The sequence below is a fragment of the Embiotoca jacksoni genome, unplaced genomic scaffold, assembly GCF_022577435.1.
Source record: "Embiotoca jacksoni isolate LCO1_2020_lvr unplaced genomic scaffold, fEmbJac1.0.p SCAF_4, whole genome shotgun sequence".
In the NCBI taxonomy this organism is placed as follows: domain Eukaryota; kingdom Metazoa; phylum Chordata; class Actinopteri; family Embiotocidae; genus Embiotoca; species Embiotoca jacksoni.
In genome coordinates, this window is record NW_027185392.1 from 12,884,953 (window position 1) to 12,905,242 (window position 20,290).

At 38.9% G+C, this 20,290-nt stretch overlaps 2 protein-coding genes across 2 annotated transcripts; both read right to left on the reverse strand.

Moving 5' to 3' along the window:
* Nucleotides 1–1,413: 1,413 nt before the first annotated feature.
* LOC138208876 (tetratricopeptide repeat protein 39B-like) lies at nt 1,414–9,872 on the reverse strand. Its single transcript, XM_069167082.1, has 18 exons — nt 9,710–9,872; nt 8,195–8,369; nt 6,763–6,867; nt 6,500–6,631; nt 6,332–6,408; nt 5,915–6,044; nt 5,726–5,831; nt 5,500–5,565; nt 5,278–5,386; nt 5,070–5,137; nt 4,908–4,967; nt 4,647–4,808; nt 4,461–4,552; nt 4,262–4,382; nt 4,069–4,180; nt 3,859–3,976; nt 2,774–2,890; nt 1,414–2,482 (listed from the first exon to the last, which is right to left on the reverse strand). Exons 1-18 carry the CDS (start codon nt 9,840–9,842, stop codon nt 2,368–2,370), a joined length of 1,998 nt encoding a protein of 665 aa, XP_069023183.1. The 5' UTR covers nt 9,843–9,872; the 3' UTR covers nt 1,414–2,367.
* A 1,437-nt stretch (nt 9,873–11,309) lies between these two features.
* Nucleotides 11,310–19,468, reverse strand: LOC138209474 (tetratricopeptide repeat protein 39B-like). Its single transcript, XM_069168084.1, has 18 exons — nt 19,306–19,468; nt 17,790–17,964; nt 16,363–16,467; nt 16,100–16,231; nt 15,933–16,009; nt 15,518–15,647; nt 15,329–15,434; nt 15,104–15,169; nt 14,882–14,990; nt 14,674–14,741; nt 14,512–14,571; nt 14,251–14,412; nt 14,065–14,156; nt 13,866–13,986; nt 13,673–13,784; nt 13,463–13,580; nt 12,378–12,494; nt 11,310–12,082 (listed from the first exon to the last, which is right to left on the reverse strand). The coding sequence occupies exons 1-18, from the start codon at nt 19,436–19,438 to the stop codon at nt 11,968–11,970; spliced, it is 1,998 nt and encodes a 665-aa protein (XP_069024185.1). The 5' UTR covers nt 19,439–19,468; the 3' UTR covers nt 11,310–11,967.
* Between the last annotated feature and the right edge of the window lie 822 nt (nt 19,469–20,290).

Here is a 20,290-nt window from a genome sequence, read left to right on the forward strand (position 1 = left end):
CGTCTCACACACACACCACGTGGTCAGCAGCAGCAGCAGCGTCACAGGGGCACACCTGTGTACAGTGGTGGAGAGTCGTCTTCACGTCCTTCAACCGATGGAAAAGTACTCGATCACAAGTAGAAATCCTGCATAAAACATCCTTCTTTTAAAAAAAAAAAAAGTTAAAGTACAGAAGCAGCTGAACGTATTTAAAGTTTTAAAGTAAAAGTACTGTTTTGGCTCTTTTTTTTTTAGCTGACACTACAATATTACCTCTATATATGTATGACATGATTGGATTATTAATACTCAAGCATCAGTGTGAAAGCAGCGCGTTACTGTTGTAGCTGCTATTTTGAACAACTATTTTTATATACAGGGACAGCAGATAAATCTGACGGGTCCTCAGATGATTACTGAGAGAATAAAAAAAGGAAAAAGAAAGTTCTGATCAGAAAAAATGTTTCCAGAAGCTGGGCTTTTCCTTTAATATTTGAGTTTTGCTAAAATATTGGCTCACTTGAGCAGAAAATTAAATGAAATGAAATGGAACCATGTGATAAGTTTAGAGGGAATCACTGTTTTCTTGGAGCTGTTAACAACTCATACACATCTGAAATGTGGCAGCAACTACACACTGCTGTTCGTAAGACATCAAAAGCAGAAAAGGTTGGAAACCACATGATTATTCTTTAACAATGTGTAGTTTCTTAAAGCTTGTTGTATCATCTGTTGTGTTAAATTTTCCTCTGAAAAGTAACTAAAGCTGTCAAATAATTGTAGTGGAGTAGAAAGTAGGCTACCACGTTTCCTTCTGAAATGTGTTGGAGGTATAAAGTAGCAATTTAATTGAAATGCTCAAATAAGGTGCAAGTACCTCAAAATTATACTTAACCACAGTATCTGAGAAAATTAACTTTCTTTTAACCACTGAAGTGTAGGCTATATCAAAACCCTTTGAGAGATTGGGCATTTGTGATCTGTGGTATTCTGTTATTGTTGCCATGCATGTAAACAGATTAGTGTATTTGACAGTTTAAGAAATGGAGGAAAAAAAAAAAGAGGCTCAGTGCGCACTGCACTGGTGGAAGAATACTCTATTTTAATATCAATCTTATATTTAAATATTGATCTTATGTGATCATCCTCACCTATACTTGTTCGATATTATAACCTCCCTTACAAGTTTGCATTTTTTAAGAAAGGAAAGATTATCTTCCCCTGTTTGTATATTTCCTATACACAAGATATATATATATATTTTTATTTTTTATTTTTATCAAAGCTCATATGGAACATGAACATTCATTTATCATGCAGTGCTGTCTTTTGGGAAAATCTTTAAAAAGGAATTGTGTATTTGATAAAAGTTCGATTATCAAATGTTCTTGCAGATACCTTACATATTGTGTCATTAAATACAAGACATAATTGGATTAATAAGATTTATTCAGTAAAATTAGGGAGGCACGGTGGTGCAGTGGTTAGCATTGTCACCTCACAGCAAAAAAGTTCCGGGTTCGAATCCGGTCCTGGGCCTTTCTGTGCGGAGTTTGCATGTTCTCACTGTGCTTGCGTGGGTTCTCTCCGGGTTCTCCGGCTTTCTCCCATCATCCAAAAACATGCACCTCAGGTCAGGTTACCTGGCGCCGCGCTAGTGGCAGCCTGTTGCAGCAGCTCCCCCCTGAGAGCCCCCTTGCTGTAGTGAAGAAATTTCCCCTCGGGGATTAATAAAGTGAAATAAAAAAATAAAAAAAATACCAGAGTATACAGACTTATATTGCACAGGAAAAAGATGAACAGTTATTTACATAAAGACTGTTGGCTGCAGAAGAGGACACATTTTCTTTTACAAATATATCTTATTTTGTGGATAAAAAAACCAAACTGCTAAAAATATATATTTCAGAGAATTCAAAGAGCAAAAGTTGTGGAGTACAGTGAATCCCACAATATATTTTCTTTTTGATTAATGCATTGTATTCATGTCCTGGCTAACTCTTCCACAAAAGTCTTTTCTAAGGTTCACATCTCCCTGGATGTCACGAGCCACAGAGTCATGAAGTTAAAACAACCAAGACATCTTACAGTTGTTCCAAGCAAGTCACCAGCTGAGGCTACTTCAGTATTCTTGCTTTAAATGTAATTCTGTACATTTAAAATAAATTTCAGATTTCAACACGACACAGGATTACAACTCAGAGCTCTGCCCTGGCATACTAATGAACTATGTGGTTGTTAGTATGCCAGGGCATGCTCTTTCTCGTAGCTGGCCATGCAGAGGAATTCAAGTGCAGTCACAGGGATGAAGGCAACAAACAGGGTTGACAGACGTCGTGTCGGGTTCCACCATCTTTTCCGTCAAACTTTCTGCCAAGGGTTCTTTTAAGCTGGTGTATGTGAAGGAGGAAGTTTGGCTGCGAAGGATCCCATGGTGTTGAGTGCTGCATGCATGCGGAAGTGTAGCCTTGACTCCATGTTGTAGTCCTTGTAGTTCATCCTGCATGAGATCACGTGTTAGATCTTTGTGTAATATGACACTGCACATGCTATTAAAACAGTAGCTGTTATTTTGCATGTGTGGGTTCATTTGATTCAACTTGAGCACATCTTCTTCCCTTGACATTAACTCCAGAGAGGGATTACCTCTGCTACATATAAACTGGAACCAGTTAGTATTTTGGAGATTTTACCCATTGATTTTGAGGGAAGGTGACATGCAGGTGTTTTTTTGTTTGTTTTTTTTAGACCAAATGTAATAATTTGATCTGGATGGGCTGAAAACACTTACTTGATATTTTCAATCACGTTGATGGCCTTGGTGATGTCACCTTTCTGCTTGTACAAGAGGCCCAGCTCATATGTGGAGAATGGCACCAGGTAGTTGTCATGCTTGATTTTTTTTTCACTGCAAAAAATATCAACCCAAACTTCATACTTCAGTGGGTCTAGTCAGGAGTGTTAAAAAAACAACAACAACAACAACAACAACAACAACAGCAGCCAAATTTTGTTTCAGTTGTGCACCACAATACAGAGCGGTACAATTTTCATGCACACATGGTATTTATAGAATAGTAATGGAACAAAACCATTTTTATTTATCTTATCATTAAAAATAAAGCTTATACAATTCAAACGATATATAGCAATTAACCAAGTAAAAACAAAAATTCTGTTTATTCTGAGCAGTGATGCTTTTCAAAATGTTAATTTCATTGACAAATAGGCCACTGAATGTGAAGAAAAAAAGAATCAGCTGGTGAGACAGTTGAGTGGCGATGATGAAGAGAAGTAGCCTGTTTAATGTGTCCTGTATAATATTTTTTCTGACTAAACCTCACTTTATTTGCAGCAAATATTTTCTGGAAGAAACACAAGCATTTTGGATAAATTTAAGCCTGATATTACAGATCAACAGAAATCCAAATTATTATCTGTGGACTAAAGAGGAAAATATTCATGCATAAATATTTCTGTATCAAATTTTCACAACTGACATAACATGACAGGGCAGAGTGTTAATGGTCTGTAGTGATGGCCTTCAACAAATTCTTTGTTTTAAGGTGATGAAATATATACACTGGGTGCAAGTCATTGGACTGAAGAGGAATATTTTTAAAGGTATTGGCTAATGTACAAAACAATTAGCTCAAATATAATGGAAATAATGCAGAGAAAATTCTATTTTTAATTCCATTTTTGAGAATTGATATGATTGGCTCTTGGATATGTAATAGCTCCATTTGAAAAAAAATTAATAATTCCCCAGTAAAAAGTTTCTGATGACAACTGAATACTTTTGATAAAATGTTTGCATTGGACTCCCAACTCTAATGCTGCATTTGTGTTATAATAGCTTTAAGATGACCAAACCTGGAAATGACATGGTTGAAGCAGATCTCAGCCTGGACCAGACGCCCCAACTGTCTTAGACACAGGCCCTTCAGCAGCTGGACAACACACTGGTCATCCAGGTGGTACTCTGACGGGTCTACACACAATACAACAAGCTGTTAGTTCCATGCTGGTATACTTAAAAAAACAAAAACATTCAGACTGTTGAAATTCTGCCGTTTGTCTCACTTGGATCCTTTTGGAGCTCCTCCTCTGCTTTCTCTAAGGTACACAGGATGTTTTTAGTCAGCTCAGGTATTTTGCCGACGATTGTGAAGCCATTCCACACGTACATCATTTCCTGTGGAAAAAGATAAAATACTTGTTTGCAACTGAAAAAAAGGCTTTGCGATTCACTGAAAGAGTGCGCACATGTCCTCACCAAAGCAGGGACGACTAGTTTCACTGGGTTGGAAGAAGAGTATCTCTGAGCCTTCTTTGCTGCAAACTTCTCCGTTGGAATTGACTTCCCAGCAATTCTCAATCTGAGACCATCCACCTGCCTACAAACCACGTTTCACAGTTACGTCATTCTTAAAAACACAACTGCAGAATAGTTGATTGTTTTTCCCTTTACATACCGGAATAATTCCACCACATTTTCTCCCAGTTTAGTAATTTCGTTCTCTGGGAGCATGCTCAAGATGGCAGCCTTCTGATATACATAAATGGCCTACGAGAGAGGAGCAATCAAATTGTACTAAGAAACACAAATACAGGAGACAACAGAAATTTGACAACATGGGTAAAAAGGTGACGTTTGATACCTGGGACCACTTGCTCTCTTTGCAGAGCAGGTTGGCATAGCGATAAGCCTCAATCCAGTTTTGTTCAAAGGAGTAGGACCACATCAGCTCCCAGTAGCACAGGTGGTGAATTTGACGCCACTCTTCCTGTGTTGCAATACATGCCAGGAACTTCTCCTGGGCCTGCAGAGAAGGCCAGACATGCTCAGTTTTCTGTTACTGCAACATATACACAAGCAACAGTGTGGTAAAGACTGACAGCTCAACATTATCAGTACTCACAAATCTGAAGTTTCCTTTGAGCACAGCGATTCTTGCAGTGTAAAAGAGAATGAGGGCTCCCTGTGACAAAAATTCCTCAAATTACTTCAAAATAATGCAGTTTCACGAATTGAGCAATAACACAGCAATATTTGCATTAGTCAGCTAAAGCCCACTGCTCACATTAGGGAACTTTTCAGTGTAGGGTTTCAGCAGAGCTTCAGGCTCTGTAAGGTCTATTTCACCAGTACCTAAGGGAAGAATCCAAGTGCAGAGAAATCATTTTCAGACCATTAAAACCTCCAAAATATTGAGATGTTGTTTTATGTTCCAATTAAATGAAGGACTTAAATCTAGAGGATATTGCAGTGCCACCCTTCAATCTGCTCACCAAGTATCACTGAGATGTAGAGGCGAAACATCAGCAGAGTCAGGGTGCTGAGAATCGAGCGCAGGCTGTTGCTAGCTGCTCCCTCTCTCAACTCGGACAAACCCATCTCCTGTGAGAGAGTCAGCAAACTAATCTTTAAGCTGAAAACCTTTATAGTAAAACTCTTATTACATCATCGCAAGACATGAGATCTGCAGTTGTATTTAGAGTGATATCACCTACCCTGTCTCCAGAGAATCCCAAAAACTCCATCAGTCTGAGGACTCTGGATGGAAGCATGGACAGCATCTGATAGGAAAAAACACACGTAATCAGTTGGTTCACGTTAGTTCATTAGAATACAACTTAAACCAGCATTAATCAGCGTATAACAGTGGCTTTTTAAAAAAAATTTTATCCACAACTGCTCTGATATTTTGAATGAATGGATGCTTTCAGTAGCTCTCACCAGATTAAATGATCCGATTCCCATGCTGACCCCGCCCCTAAAATGAATGTGTGTACTCTTCTCTCTGTCCCCATCTTTCATGGCACTTGCCATGGCGTGACATTCCCTGGTTTGAACAGACGACATTTTAAAGTGCACCTGAATTCACTTCAATATGAAAATGTCAGGGATCATTAAAGTTCTTCTTACTTGTAAATCTGATAACTGTTTCGGATTCTCATCCCTCCTTTGATGAATCCGATTATACTTTCATCCAGGAATGTGAGGGCAGCTTTCTGCAGCAAAACTTCAGCATAGCACAGCTCTGCATGCATCTCCTCTGTTAATGAAAATCAAATGTCATGTGATGAGTGAGGAGTAAAGAGAGAAACATTTTGTTAAAAATTAAAAATGGATGCATTTTTCACACCAAAAAATGCTTTTACTTGTGGTGTCAAAAAAGAAAGTCTTACACAAAATGGTAACTATCTGTTTTTTGTGACTCAGCAATGACATGCATCCACATCTTGTTTTTTCTGATTGTTTCTGGCTAAATGGGAAGTCATTTTCCACTATATATATATATATATGTATATATATGCACATACAGATAAGTAGGTCACTCACCTTCTGTCAGACTGTCAGTTGGCTCTTTATACCACAAGTTGGCTAAGCTCTCCATTATTCCAGTTTTCTTACGAAATCTAAGTTAAAAAAAAACACGATAAATATGATCACAACTTAATAAAGACATCTTAAACTTTATGACATTGTTTTCTAACTATTGCGCCATACTTCTGGCAGGTCTGCAGGGATTCCTCAAGCGACGTCATGGCAGCATCCATGTCCTTAGGTTCAAAGGTCATACCCGCCTGCATCACCAATATGCTACTGTAGCCCATGGCATGGTACATACTCTGACTCTTCCTAAAGGACAAAAAGGCAACAACAACATTTCATGAAATAAAAAAAAACCCTGTATGCACTGTTATAGCCAATAAACCAAAGTTAAATCAATTGCACAGTCAGATGTTGTTATCAGAGTGTAGTTGACTTACAATGGTTTTAAAAGAGCCAGTGCATCTGCAAATCTGTTGTTGAGAAAAAGATTGAGGGCAATGGAGCATTCCTTTAGAGCCGTCTCCAAATCCACTTCAGAGCATCTGAAATAGAGAGTGGAAAATTACTATTCAACCTCACAAAAGACAAATAAATTTAACAAAAATGCTGCAGCCAAATCCTGACTGTGGCAGTTTCTGTCAGGGACTCTGGTGTTGGGACTGAGTGAAGGGTGTAATGTGCAGGTGGTGTCAGCTGGGGTCTATCAATCCTGTCACAGAGCACATTGAGGTTGTTGACAAGTTGTTTTCAGTAATCAGACGCTCATGCATTTTCATTTAAAGCTTAACCAGTGTTTCCAGTAGTGTAACTGATTACGTAAGTGCGTGTTGAATGTGAGCTTTGTGTGAGAGGTCAAAGGTCAGGCACATGAAGAGTGTCCAGGGCTAATAAATAGAGGTTCTTAAGTTCACCAGGATGTTCTTTGTGCCATAAAAGATTTATTTTTCAGTTCCTTGTTTCATGTTTTGAAAAGCTTTTAAGGGCTTAAATTTAAATGAGGCTATTGAACACTGACCATTAGAGGTTGAGAAACGGGCTTGGGACCGAACGGTTGCCCGTTTGACTTTGTTGACTGGTGAAGAAAAATAAATGTGGGTGGAGGGCTGTGGAACTGCTCTTGAGCAAGGCACCTAAACCAACAGCTGTGGTTGTCCACTGCTTCTACTTGCCTTGTCCTCATTTTCTCAATTTCGTAGTTTGTGTTCCCTACTTGCAGATGGATTAAAGGCAGCGGTCAAATTCCTGTGCGAGAAAACTTACCGTGTGTACATCTGGCGAGGAAAAAAGGATTACTCTTCAATGGATTAGTTTTTGTTTTGTTCTCCATTTTACTATCTACTATTTTAACAGCTGTGCTCTTGTGTTTTTTTTCCTTTGGCATAGCTGCAAAATTGACAATCTCCATATTTTTCAATATACTTCTTTTTAACAATGGTCTGTGAGTGTTTTGTGTATTTTCTTTAAGATCTTAAAGTTGTGTGCAGTTGTTTCATGACATGTGTAAATCACATTCACACATTTCTGTAAATTCCATAAAATAACTGCTACATTTAAATTTCACTTACACCGCAGCTTCACTGGTATCTAGCTCACTCTGCTGAATCTCTCTTACTCCCCACCCTCATGGGAAATACATCAAGATGGAGAGGTTCCCATAGCAGTAGCTGTTTGTGTACAACAGTGCAGAGACTACAGTGTCCTCCTTTAGCCTCAGATGAAAGGATTGATCAAGTATGAAAGAAACAGCAGTGCTGTCACAGGGTCCATTGTAGGGGAGAACAAAAATAGCCAATTGAAGTGCGACAGCTTACAGTACCAACTAACGGGAAAAAGAAACGGGTGAAACCAAGTGTGTCCTACGAGGCTCACCTTTGCACACCTTCGACCTGCTCCTTCGTGAAGCCCTTCGAAGAGTCGCCTCCTCCAGATTCTTGGCTCTCTCTTTCTGGCTGAGCATCGGAGGTTTCTGAACGTTCTGCTGGTCTCCTGCGATATGCGCCATTACCCGCTGAGCTCCCGTTCCTCGTTAATGCATCCAACAACGCTAAAGAAAAGAGAAAGGGGTTATAAACTAAAATTAAGCTCACTAAATCTGATCCAGCAGTGTGCTTCTTTTTTCTTCTTCTTATGATAGCATGTACGATGTCTTCACTAACATGAGGTGTCGAAATAGGGGTCATGTTTTGATGCATTCCCTTGCCTTTACTAGTGTGACAAATATATTGTACGTTTGGCTGTGTTATTAATCTGTATGTGGAGTCATTTTTCTTGATTCACTAGATAATCTAAGCAGCTTGCTAAGTGTGCCATGCCTCTTTAATGATGTTTCGTCTTTTTTGGATAAGACTTTGGATAACTGCCCGTACTACACACAATATACAGGTGAAAATGATGGTGCTCCTCTCCATGATAGAGTAACACCCGTGTCCCATTCCATACATAATGCCCGTTAAGTTGTCATGTCCCCCAATACCCTGAAAAAGACCGGTATTTCAAATCGTCAGTAATGAATGTAAACAATTATGAATTCCCATGTTCCAAAACATATTTAGGATCAAATACACGCCTCTAAATGCTGTAATATGATGCATGATCACACAACGACTTTGTACAATCTTTCTTCTTCAAATGTAAACCCATTCACGACAGACCGGAATATCCTACCTGACAGATCTGGTTGATAACCAACTTGCTGATGCTAGATAATTCAATGACTGTATGACAGTTGTGAACTTGCTGAGACATGCGGACCCAACCTCTATGTGGTTACTGCAGCTGACTGTACAGCTATTAGTCCCACACTGACAACCAGAAAGCGACAAGAACCTCTTTAGCCTGCCTTCTCCTCTCAACCCTAAATGTGGGATGCCCTGGATAGCAGTATAAGAAGATGTGACACACGACCTCACCTCACACGGCAAGACCAATCTGAAGATTACATTTGCACTGTTCTACAGTAGAGTAAACCAACTCTGTGCCACTTCTGCCCGAATACAAAAACATCCATCAGTGCAGTTAATGTTCATAAAAAAAAAATAAAAAAAATTTAAAAAAAAGTCCTTGTCTGTTTTCGCTGCTTCTTAACTTGTTGAATGAAAATTCCTTTCAGGTCATGTCATGATTACTTCAATCAGCAATGTTATTAAAAAGTAATTTTGTAAAACGGTCTGCCAGCAAATAGCTAACGAGGAGAAATTCACTGCGCTCATCCAAACCACGAGACAAAGACTGAGAAAGAGCTTCTGCATCTAAACCATCAGGATTGTCAACTTTATGCTGGCGCCCAAGATGGGAAACCAGCCAGTCACTGCTTCCACCTTCAAACCCTGTCTGCCTTTTGTTTATGCGTTCTCCACGGACACAGTCAGACACAACCGCCCTCACCTTTGGCTCTGTCAGTTGGGTACAGCTTCTCCGCTTTGACGAGAAACTTCCGCGCTTTCTCTTTATCGCCGGCTTCGACGGCTCTCGTCGCTATATTTATACATTTTTCAGCTTCGTCTCTGTTCCCTTCCATCTTCTTTCGTCTTCCTCCCCCCCCGGCGGTCAGCTGATCGTCTCACACACACACCACAGCGTCACAGGGGCACACCTGTGTACAGTGGTGGAGAGTCGTCTTCACGTCCTTCAACCGATGGAAAAGTACTCGATCACAAATAGAAATCCTGCATAAAACATCCTTTTTTTTTTTAAAGTTAAAGTACAGAAGCAGCTGAACGTATTTAAAGTTTTAAAGTAAAAGTACTGTTTTGGCTCTTTTTTTTTTAGCTGACACTACAATATTACCTCTATATATGTATGACATGATTGGATTATTAATACTCAAGCATCAGTGTGAAAGCAGCGCGTTACTGTTGTAGCTGCTATTTTGAACAACTATTTTTATATACAGGGACAGCAGATAAATCTGACGGGTCCTCAGATGATTACTGAGAGAATAAAAAAAGGAAAAAGAAAGTTCTGATCAGAAAAAATGTTTCCAGAAGCTGGGCTTTTCCTTTAATATTTGAGTTTTGCTAAAATATTGGCTCACTTGAGCAGAAAATTAAATGAAATGAAATGGAACCATGTGATAAGTTTAGAGGGAATCACTGTTTTCTTGGAGCTGTTAACAACTCATACACATCTGAAATGTGGCAGCAACTACACACTGCTGTTCGTAAGACATCAAAAGCAGAAAAGGTTGGAAACCACATGATTATTCTTTAACAATGTGTAGTTTCTTAAAGCTTGTTGTATCATCTGTTGTGTTAAATTTTCCTCTGAAAAGTAACTAAAGCTGTCAAATAATTGTAGTGGAGTAGAAAGTAGGCTACCACGTTTCCTTCTGAAATGTGTTGGAGGTATAAAGTAGCAATTTAATTGAAATGCTCAAATAAGGTGCAAGTACCTCAAAATTATACTTAACCACAGTATCTGAGAAAATTAACTTTCTTTTAACCACTGAAGTGTAGGCTATATCAAAACCCTTTGAGAGATTGGGCATTTGTGATCTGTGGTATTCTGTTATTGTTGCCATGCATGTAAACAGATTAGTGTATTTGACAGTTTAAGAAATGGAAGAAAAAAAAAGAGGCTCAGTGCGCACTGCACTGGTGGAAGAATACTCTATTTTAATATCAATCTTATATTTAAATATTGATCTTATGTGATCATCCTCACCTATACTTGTTCGATATTATAACCTCCCTTACCAGTTTGCATTTTTTAAGAAAGGAAAGATTATCTTCCCCTGTTTGTATATTTCCTATACACAAGATATATATATATATATATATATATATATATATATATATTTTTTTTTTTTTTTTTTTTTTTTTTTTTTATCAAAGCTCATATGGTACATGAACATTCATTTATCATGCAGTGCTGTCTTTTGGGAAAATCTTTAAAAAGGAATTGTGTATTTGATAAAAGTTCGATTATCAAATGTTCTTGCAGATACCTTACATATTGTGTCATTAAATACAAAACATAATTGGATTAATAAGATTTATTCAGTAAATACCAGAGTATACAGATTTATATTGCACAGGAAAAAGATGAACAGTTATTTACATAAAGACTGTTGGCTGCAGAAGAGGACACATTTTCTTTTACAAATATCTTTTAAATATATCTTATTTTGTGGATAAAAAAAACAACTGCTAAAAATATATATTTCAGAGAATTCAAAGAGCAAAAGTTGTGGAGTACAGTGAATCCCACAATATATTTTCTTTTTGATTAATGCATTGTATTCATGTCCTGGCTAACTCTTCCACAAAAGTCTTTTCTAAGGTTCACATCTCCCTGGATGTCACGAGCCACAGAGTCATGAAGTTAAAACAACCAAGACATCTTACAGTTGTTCCAAGCAAGTCACCAGCTGAGGCTACTTCAGTATTCTTGCTTTAAATGTAATTCTGTACATTTAAAATAAATTTCAGATTTCAACACGACACAGGATTACAACTCAGAGCTCTGCCCTGGCATACTAATGAACTATGTGGTTGTTAGTATGCCAGGGCATGCTCTTTCTCGTAGCTGGCCATGTAGAGGAATTCAAGTGCAGTCACAGGGATGAAGGCAACAAACAGGGTTGAGAGACGTCGTGTCGGGTTCCACCATCTTTTCCGTCAAACTTTCTGCCAAGGGTTCTTTTAAGCTGGCGTACGTGAAGGAGGAAGTTTGGCTGCGAAGGATCCCATGGTGTTGAGTGCTGCATGCATGCGGAAGTGTAGCCTTGACTCCATGTTGTAGTCCTTGTAGTTCATCCTGCATGAGATCACGTGTTAGATCTTTGTGTAATATGACACTGCACATGCTATTAAAACAGTAGCTGTTATTTTGCATGTGTGGGTTCATTTGATTCAACTTGAGCACATCTTCTTCCCTTGACATTAACTCCAGAGAGGGATTACCTCTGCTACATATAAACTGGAACCAGTTAGTATTTTGGAGATTTTACCCATTGATTTTGAGGGAAGGTGACATGCAGGTGTTTTCTTGTTTTTTGTTTTTTTTTAGACCAAATGTAATAATTTGATCTGGATGGGCTGAAAACACTTACTTGATATTTTCAATCACGTTGATGGCCTTGGTGATGTCACCTTTCTGCTTGTACAAGAGGCCCAGCTCATATGTGGAGAATGGCACCAGGTAGTTGTCATGCTTGATTTTTTTTTCACTGCAAAAAATATCAACCCAAACTTCATACTTCAGTGGGTCTAGTCAGGAGTGTTAAAAAAACAACAACAACAACAACAACAACAACAACAGCAGCCAAATTTTGTTTCAGTTGTGCACCACAATACAGAGCGGTACAATTTTCATGCACACATGGTATTTATAGAACAGTAATGGAACAAAACCATTTTTATTTATCTTATCATTAAAAATAAAGCTTATACAATTCAAACGATATGTAGCAATTAACCAAGTAAAAACAAAAATTCTGTTTATTCTGAGCAGTGATGCTTTTCAAAATGTTAATTTCATTGACAAATAGGCCACTGAATGTGAAGAAAAAAAGAATCAGCTGGTGAGACAGTTGAGTGGCGATGATGAAGAGAAGTAGCCTGTTTAATGTGTCCTGTATAATATTTTTTCTGACTAAACCTCACTTTATTTGCAGCAAATATTTTCTGGAAGAAACACAAGCATTTTGGATAAATTTAAGCCTGATATTACAGATCAACAGAAATCCAAATTATTATCTGTGGACTAAAGAGGAAAATATTCATGCATAAATATTTCTGTATCAAATTTTCACAACTGACATAACATGACAGGGCAGAGTGTTAATGGTCTGTAGTGATGGCCTTCAACAAATTCTTTATTTTAAGGTGATTAAATATATACACTGGGTGCAAGTCATTGGACTGAAGAGGAATATTTTTAAAGGTATTGGCTAATGTACAAAACAATTAGCTCAAACATAATGGAAATAATGCAGAGAAAATTCTATTTTTAATTCCATTTTTGAGAATTGATATGATTGGCTCTTGGATATGTAATAGCTCCATTTGAAAAAAAATTAATAATTCCCCAGTAAAAAGTTTCTGATGACAACTGAATACTTTTGATAAAATGTTTGCATTGGACTCCCAACTCTAATGCTGCATTTGTGTTATAATAGCTTTAAGATGACCAAACCTGGAAATGACATGGTTGAAGCAGATCTCAGCCTGGACCAGACGCCCCAACTGTCTTAGACACAGGCCCTTCAGCAGCTGGACAACACACTGGTCATCCAGGTGGTACTCTGACGGGTCTACACACAATACAACAAGCTGTTAGTTCCATGCTGGTATACTTAAAAAAACAAAAACATTCAGACTGTTGAAATTCTGCCGTTTGTCTCACTTGGATCCTTTTGGAGCTCCTCCTCTGCTTTCTCTAAGGTACACAGGATGTTTTTAGTCAGCTCAGGTATTTTGCCGACGATTGTGAAGCCATTCCACACGTACATCATTTCCTGTGGAAAAAGATAAAATACTTGTTTGCAACTGAAAAAAAGGCTTTGCGATTCACTGAAAGAGTGCGCACATGTCCTCACCAAAGCAGGGACGACTAGTTTCACTGGGTTGGAAGAAGAGTATCTCTGAGCCTTCTTTGCTGCAAACTTCTCCGTTGGAATTGACTTCCCAGCAATTCTCAATCTGAGACCATCCACCTGCCTACAAACCACGTTTCACAGTTACGTCATTCTTAAAAACACAACTGCAGAATAGTTGATTGTTTTTCCCTTTACATACCGGAATAATTCCACCACATTTTCTCCCAGTTTAGTAATTTCGTTCTCTGGGAGCATGCTCAAGATGGCAGCCTTCTGATATACATAAATGGCCTACGAGAGAGGAGCAATCAAATTGTACTAAGAAACACAAATACAGGAGACAACAGAAATTTGACAACATGGGTAAAAAGGTGACGTTTGATACCTGGGACCACTTGCTCTCTTTGCAGAGCAGGTTGGCATAGCGATAAGCCTCAATCCAGTTTTGTTCAAAGGAGTAGGACCACATCAGCTCCCAGTAGCACAGGTGGTGAATTTGACGCCACTCTTCCTGTGTTGCGATACATGCCAGGAACTTCTCCTGGGCCTGCAGAGAAGGCCAGACATGCTCAGTTTTCTGTTACTGCAACATATACACAAGCAACAGTGTGGTAAAGACTGACAGCTCAACATTATCAGTACTCACAAATCTGAAGTTTCCTTTGAGCACAGCGATTCTTGCAGTGTAAAAGAGAATGAGGGCTCCCTGTGACAAAAATTCCTCAAATTACTTCAAAATAATGCAGTTTCACGAATTGAGCAATAACACAGCAATATTTGCATTAGTCAGCTAAAGCCCACTGCTCACATTAGGGAACTTTTCAGTGTAGGGTTTCAGCAGAGCTTCAGGCTCTGTAAGGTCTATTTCACCAGTACCTAAGGGAAGAATCCAAGTGCAGAGAAATCATTTTCAGACCATTAAAACCTCCAAAATATTGAGATGTTGTTTTATGTTCCAATTAAATGAAGGACTTAAATCTAGAGGATATTGCAGTGCCACCCTTCAATCTGCTCACCAAGTATCACTGAGATGTAGAGGCGAAACATCAGCAGAGTCAGGGTGCTGAGAATCGAGCGCAGGCTGTTGCTAGCTGCTCCCTCTCTCAACTCGGACAAACCCATCTCCTGTGAGAGAGTCAGCAAACTAATCTTTAAGCTGAAAACCTTTATAGTAAAACTCTTATTACATCATCGCAAGACATGAGATCTGCAGTTGTATTTAGAGTGATATCACCTACCCTGTCTCCAGAGAATCCCAAAAACTCCATCAGTCTGAGGACTCTGGATGGAAGCATGGACAGCATCTGATAGGAAAAAACACACGTAATCAGTTGGTTCACGTTAGTTCATTAGAATACAACTTAAACCAGCATTAATCAGCGTATAACAGTGGCTTTTTAAAAAATGTTTATCCACAACTGCTCTGATATTTTGAATGAATGGATGCTTTCAGTAGCTCTCACCAGATTAAATGATCCGATTCCCATGCTGACCCCGCCCCTAAAATGAATGTGTGTACTCTTCTCTCTGTCCCCATCTTTCATGGCACTTGCCATGGCGTGACATTCCCTGGTTTGAACAGACGACATTTTAAAGTGCACCTGAATTCACTTCAATATGAAAATGTCAGGGGTCATTAAAGTGCTTCTTACTTGTAAATCTGATAACTGTTTCGGATTCTCATCCCTCCTTTGATGAATCCGATTATACTTTCATCCAGGAATGTGAGGGCAGCTTTCTGCAGCAAAACTTCAGCATAGCACAGCTCTGCATGCATCTCCTCTGTTAATGAAAATCAAATGTCATGTGATGAGTGAGGAGTAAAGAGAGAAACATTTTGTTAAAAATTAAAAATGGATGCATTTTTCACACCAAAAAATGCTTTTACTTGTGGTGTCAAAAAAGAAAATCTTGCACAAAATGGTAACTATCTGTTTTTTGTGACTCAGCAATGACATGCATCCACATCTTGTTTTTTCTGATTGTTTCTGGCTAAATGGGAAGTCATTTTCCACTATATATATATATATGTATATATATGCACATACAGATAAGTAGGTCACTCACCTTCTGTCAGACTGTCAGTTGGCTCTTTATACCACAAGTTGGCTAAGCTCTCCATTATTCCAGTTTTCTTACGAAATCTAAGTTAAAAAAAACACGATAAATATGATCACAACTTAATAAAGACATCTTAAACTTTATGACATTGTTTTCTAACTATTGCGCCATACTTCTGGCAGGTCTGCAGGGATTCCTCAAGCGACGTCATGGCAGCATCCATGTCCTTAGGTTCAAAGGTCATACCCGCCTGCATCACCAATATGCTACTGTAGCCCATGGCATGGTACATACTCTGACTCTTCCTAAAGGACAAAAAGGCAACAACAACATTTCATGAAATAAAAAAAAACCCTGTATGCACTGTTATAGCCAATAAACCAAAGTTAAATCAATTGCACAGTCAGATGTTGTTATCAGAGTGTAGTTGACTTACAATGGTTTTAAAAGAGCCAGTGCATCTGCAAATCTGTTGTTGAGAAAAAGATTGAGGGCAATGGAGCATTCCTTTAGAGCCGTCTCCAAATCCACTTCAGAGCATCTGAAATAGAGAGTGGAAAATTACTATTCAACCTCACAAAAGACAAATAAATTTAACAAAAATGCTGCAGCCAAATCCTGACTGTGGCAGTTTCTGTCAGGGACTCTGGTGTTGGGACTGAGTGAAGGGTGTAATGTGCGGGTGGTGTCAGCTGGGGTCTATCAATCCTGTCACAGAGCACATTGAGGTTGTTGACAAGTTGTTTTCAGTAATCAGACGCTCATGCATTTTCATTTAAAGCTTAACCAGTGTTTCCAGTAGTGTAACTGTAAGTGCGTGTTGAATGTGAGCTTTGTGTGAGAGGTCAAAGGTCAGGCACATGAAGAGTGTCCAGGGCTAATAAATAGAGGTTCTTAAGTTCACCAGGATGTTCTTTGTGCCATAAAAGATTTATTTTTCAGTTCCTTGTTTCATGTTTTGAAAAGCTTTTAAGGGCTTAAATTTAAATGAAGCTATTGAACACTGACCATTAGAGGTTGAGAAACGGGCTTGGGACCGAACGGTTGCCCGTTTGACTTTGTTGACTGGTGAAGAAAAATAAATGTGGGTGGAGGGCTGTGGAACTGCTCTTGAGCAAGGCACCTAAACCAACAGCTGTGGTTGTCCACTGCTTCTACTTGCCTTGTCCTCATTTTCTCAATTTCGTAGTTTGTGTTCCCTACTTGCAGATGGATTAAATGCAGCGGTCAAATTCCTGTGCGAGAAAACTTACCGTGTGTACATCTGGCGAGGAAAAAAGGATTACTCTTCAATGGATTAGGTTTTTGTTTTGTTCTCCATTTTACTATCTACTATTTTAACAGCTGTGCTCTTGTGTTTTTTTTCCTTTGGCATAGCTGCAAAATTGACAATCTCCATATTTTTCAATATACTTTTTTTTAACAATGGTCTGTGAGTGTTTTGTGTATTTTCTTTAAGATCTTAAAGTTGTGTGCAGTTGTTTCATGACATGTGTAAATCACATTCACACATTTCTGTAAATTCCATAAAATAACTGCTACATTTAAATTTCACTTACACCGCAGCTTCACTGGTATCTAGCTCACTCTGCTGAATCTCTCTTACTCCCCACCCTCATGGGAAATACATCAAGATGGAGAGGTTCCCATAGCAGTAGCTGTTTGTGTACAACAGTGCAGAGACTACAGTGTCCTCCTTTAGCCTCAGATGAAAGGATTGATCAAGTATGAAAGAAACAGCAGTGCTGTCACAGGGTCCATTGTAGGGGAGAACAAAAATAGCCAATTGAAGTGCGACAGCTTACAGTACCAACTAACGGGAAAAAGAAACGGGTGAAACCAAGTGTGTCCTACGAGGCTCACCTTTGCACACCTTCGACCTGCTCCTTCGTGAAGCCCTTCGAAGAGTCGCCTCCTCCAGATTCTTGGCTCTCTCTTTCTGGCTGAGCATCGGAGGTTTCTGAACGTTCTGCTGGTCTCCTGCGATATGCGCCATTACCCGCTGAGCTCCCGTTCCTCGTTAATGCATCCAACAACGCTAAAGAAAAGAGAAAGGGGTTATAAACTAAAATTAAGCTCACTAAATCTGATCCAGCAGTGTGCTTCTTTTTTCTTCTTCTTATGATAGCATGTACGATGTCTTCACTAACATGAGGTGTCGAAATAGGGGTCATGTTTTGATGCATTCCCTTGCCTTTACTAGTGTGACAAATATATTGTACGTTTGGCTGTGTTATTAATCTGTATGTGGAGTCATTTTTCTTGATTCACTAGATAATCTAAGCAGCTTGCTAAGTGTGCCATGCCTCTTTCATAATGTTTCGTCTTTTTTGGATAAGACTTTGGATAACTGCCCGTACTACACACAATATACAGGTGAAAATGATGGTGCTCCTCTCCATGATAGAGTAACACCCGTGTCCCATTCCATACATAATGCCCGTTAAGTTGTCATGTCCCCCAATACCCTGAAAAAGACCGGTATTTCAAATCGTCAGTAATGAATGTAAACAATTATGAATTCCCATGTTCCAAAACATATTTAGGATCAAATACACGCCTCTAAATGCTGTAATATGATGCATGATCACACAACGACTTTGTACAATCTTTCTTCTTCAAATGTAAACCCATTCACGACAGACCGGAATATCCTACCTGACAGATCTGGTTGATAACCAACTTGCTGATGCTAGATAATTCAATGACTGTATGACAGTTGTGAACTTGCTGAGACATGCGGACCCAACCTCTATGTGGTTACTGCAGCTGACTGTACAGCTATTAGTCCCACACTGACAACCAGAAAGCGACAAGAACCTCTTTAGCCTGCCTTCTCCTCTCAACCCTAAATGTGGGATGCCCTGGATAGCAGTATAAGAAGATGTGACACACGACCTCACCTCACACGGCAAGACCAATCTGAAGATTACATTTGCACTGTTCTACAGTAGAGTAAACCAACTCTGTGCCACTTCTGCCCGAATACAAAAACATCCATCAGTGCAGTTAATGTTTATAAAAAAAAATAAAAAATAAAATAAAAAAAAAGTCCTTGTCTGTTTTCGCTGCTTCTTAACTTGTTGAATGAAAATTCCTTTCAGGTCATGTCATGATTACTTCAATCAGCAATGTTATTAAAAAGTAATTTTGTAAAACGGTCTGCCAGCAAATAGCTAACGAGGAGAAATTCACTGCGCTCATCCAAACCACGAGACAAAGACTGAGAAAGAGCTTCTGCATCTAAACCATCAGGATTGTCAACTTTATGCTGGCGCCCAAGCTGGGAAACCAGCCAGTCACTGCTTCCACCTTCAAACCCTGTCTGCCTTTTGTTTATGCGTTCTCCACGGACACAGTCAGACACAACCGCCCTCACCTTTGGCTCTGTCAGTTGGGTACAGCTTCTCCGCTTTGACGAGAAACTTCCGCGCTTTCTCTTTATCGCCGGCTTCGACGGCTCTCGTCGCTATATTTATACATTTTTCAGCTTCGTCTCTGTTCCCTTCCATCTTCTTTCGTCTTCCTCCCCCCCCGGCGGTCAGCTGATCGTCTCACACACACACCACAGCGTCACAGGGGCACACCTGTGTACAGTGGTGGAGAGTCGTCTTCACGTCCTTCAACCGATGGAAAAGTACTCGATCACAAGTAGAAATCCTGCATAAAACATCCTTTTTTTTTTAAAGTTAAAGTACAGAAGCAGCTGAACGTATTTAAAGTTTTAAAGTAAAAGTACTGTTTTGGCTCTTTTTTTTTTAGCTGACACTACAATATTACCTCTATATATGTATGACATGATTGGATTATTAATACTCAAGCATCAGTGTGAAAGCAGCGCGTTACTGTTGTAGCTGCTATTTTGAACAACTATTTTTATATACAGGGACAGCAGATAAATCTGACGGGTCCTCAGATGATTACTGAGAGAATAAAAAAAGGAAAAAGAAAATTCTGATCAGAAAAAATGTTTCCAGAAGCTGGGCTTTTCCTTTAATATTTGAGTTTTGCTAAAATATTGGCTCACTTGAGCAGAAAATTAAATGAAATGAAATGGAACCATGTGATAAGTTTAGAGGGAATCACTGTTTTCTTGGAGCTGTTAACAACTCATACACATCTGAAATGTGGCAGCAACTACACACTGCTGTTCGTAAGACATCAAAAGCAGAAAAGGTTGGAAACCACATGATTATTCTTTAACAATGTGTAGTTTCTTAAAGCTTGTTGTATCATCTGTTGTGTTAAATTTTCCTCTGAAAAGTAACTAAAGCTGTCAAATAATTGTAGTAGAGTAGAAAGTAGGCTACCACGTTTCCTTCTGAAATGTGTTGGAGGTATAAAGTAGCAATTTAATTGAAATG

What these genes read in the sequence shown, in the direction of transcription:
- LOC138208876 (XM_069167082.1), bottom strand. Translation starts at nt 9,842, where the DNA reads ATGGAAGGGAACAGAGACGAAGCTGAAAAATGTATAAATATAGCGACG. An exon ending in GAATCGGATCATTTAATCTG is followed by an intron (nt 5,566 to 5,725) that starts GTGAGAGCTACT and finishes TTTTCCTATCAG; the next exon opens with ATGCTGTCCATGCTTCCATC. An exon ending in AAGAGAGCAAGTGGTCCCAG is followed by an intron (nt 4,553 to 4,646) that starts GTATCAAACGTC and finishes CCTCTCTCGTAG; the next exon opens with GCCATTTATGTATATCAGAA.
- LOC138209474 (XM_069168084.1), bottom strand. Translation starts at nt 19,438, where the DNA reads ATGGAAGGGAACAGAGACGAAGCTGAAAAATGTATAAATATAGCGACG. An exon ending in CAGGTCGAAGGTGTGCAAAG is followed by an intron (nt 16,468 to 17,789) that starts GTGAGCCTCGTA and finishes TCTCTATTTCAG; the next exon opens with ATGCTCTGAAGTGGATTTGG. An exon ending in AACAGTTATCAGATTTACAA is followed by an intron (nt 15,435 to 15,517) that starts GTAAGAAGCACT and finishes TGTTCAAACCAG; the next exon opens with GGAATGTCACGCCATGGCAA.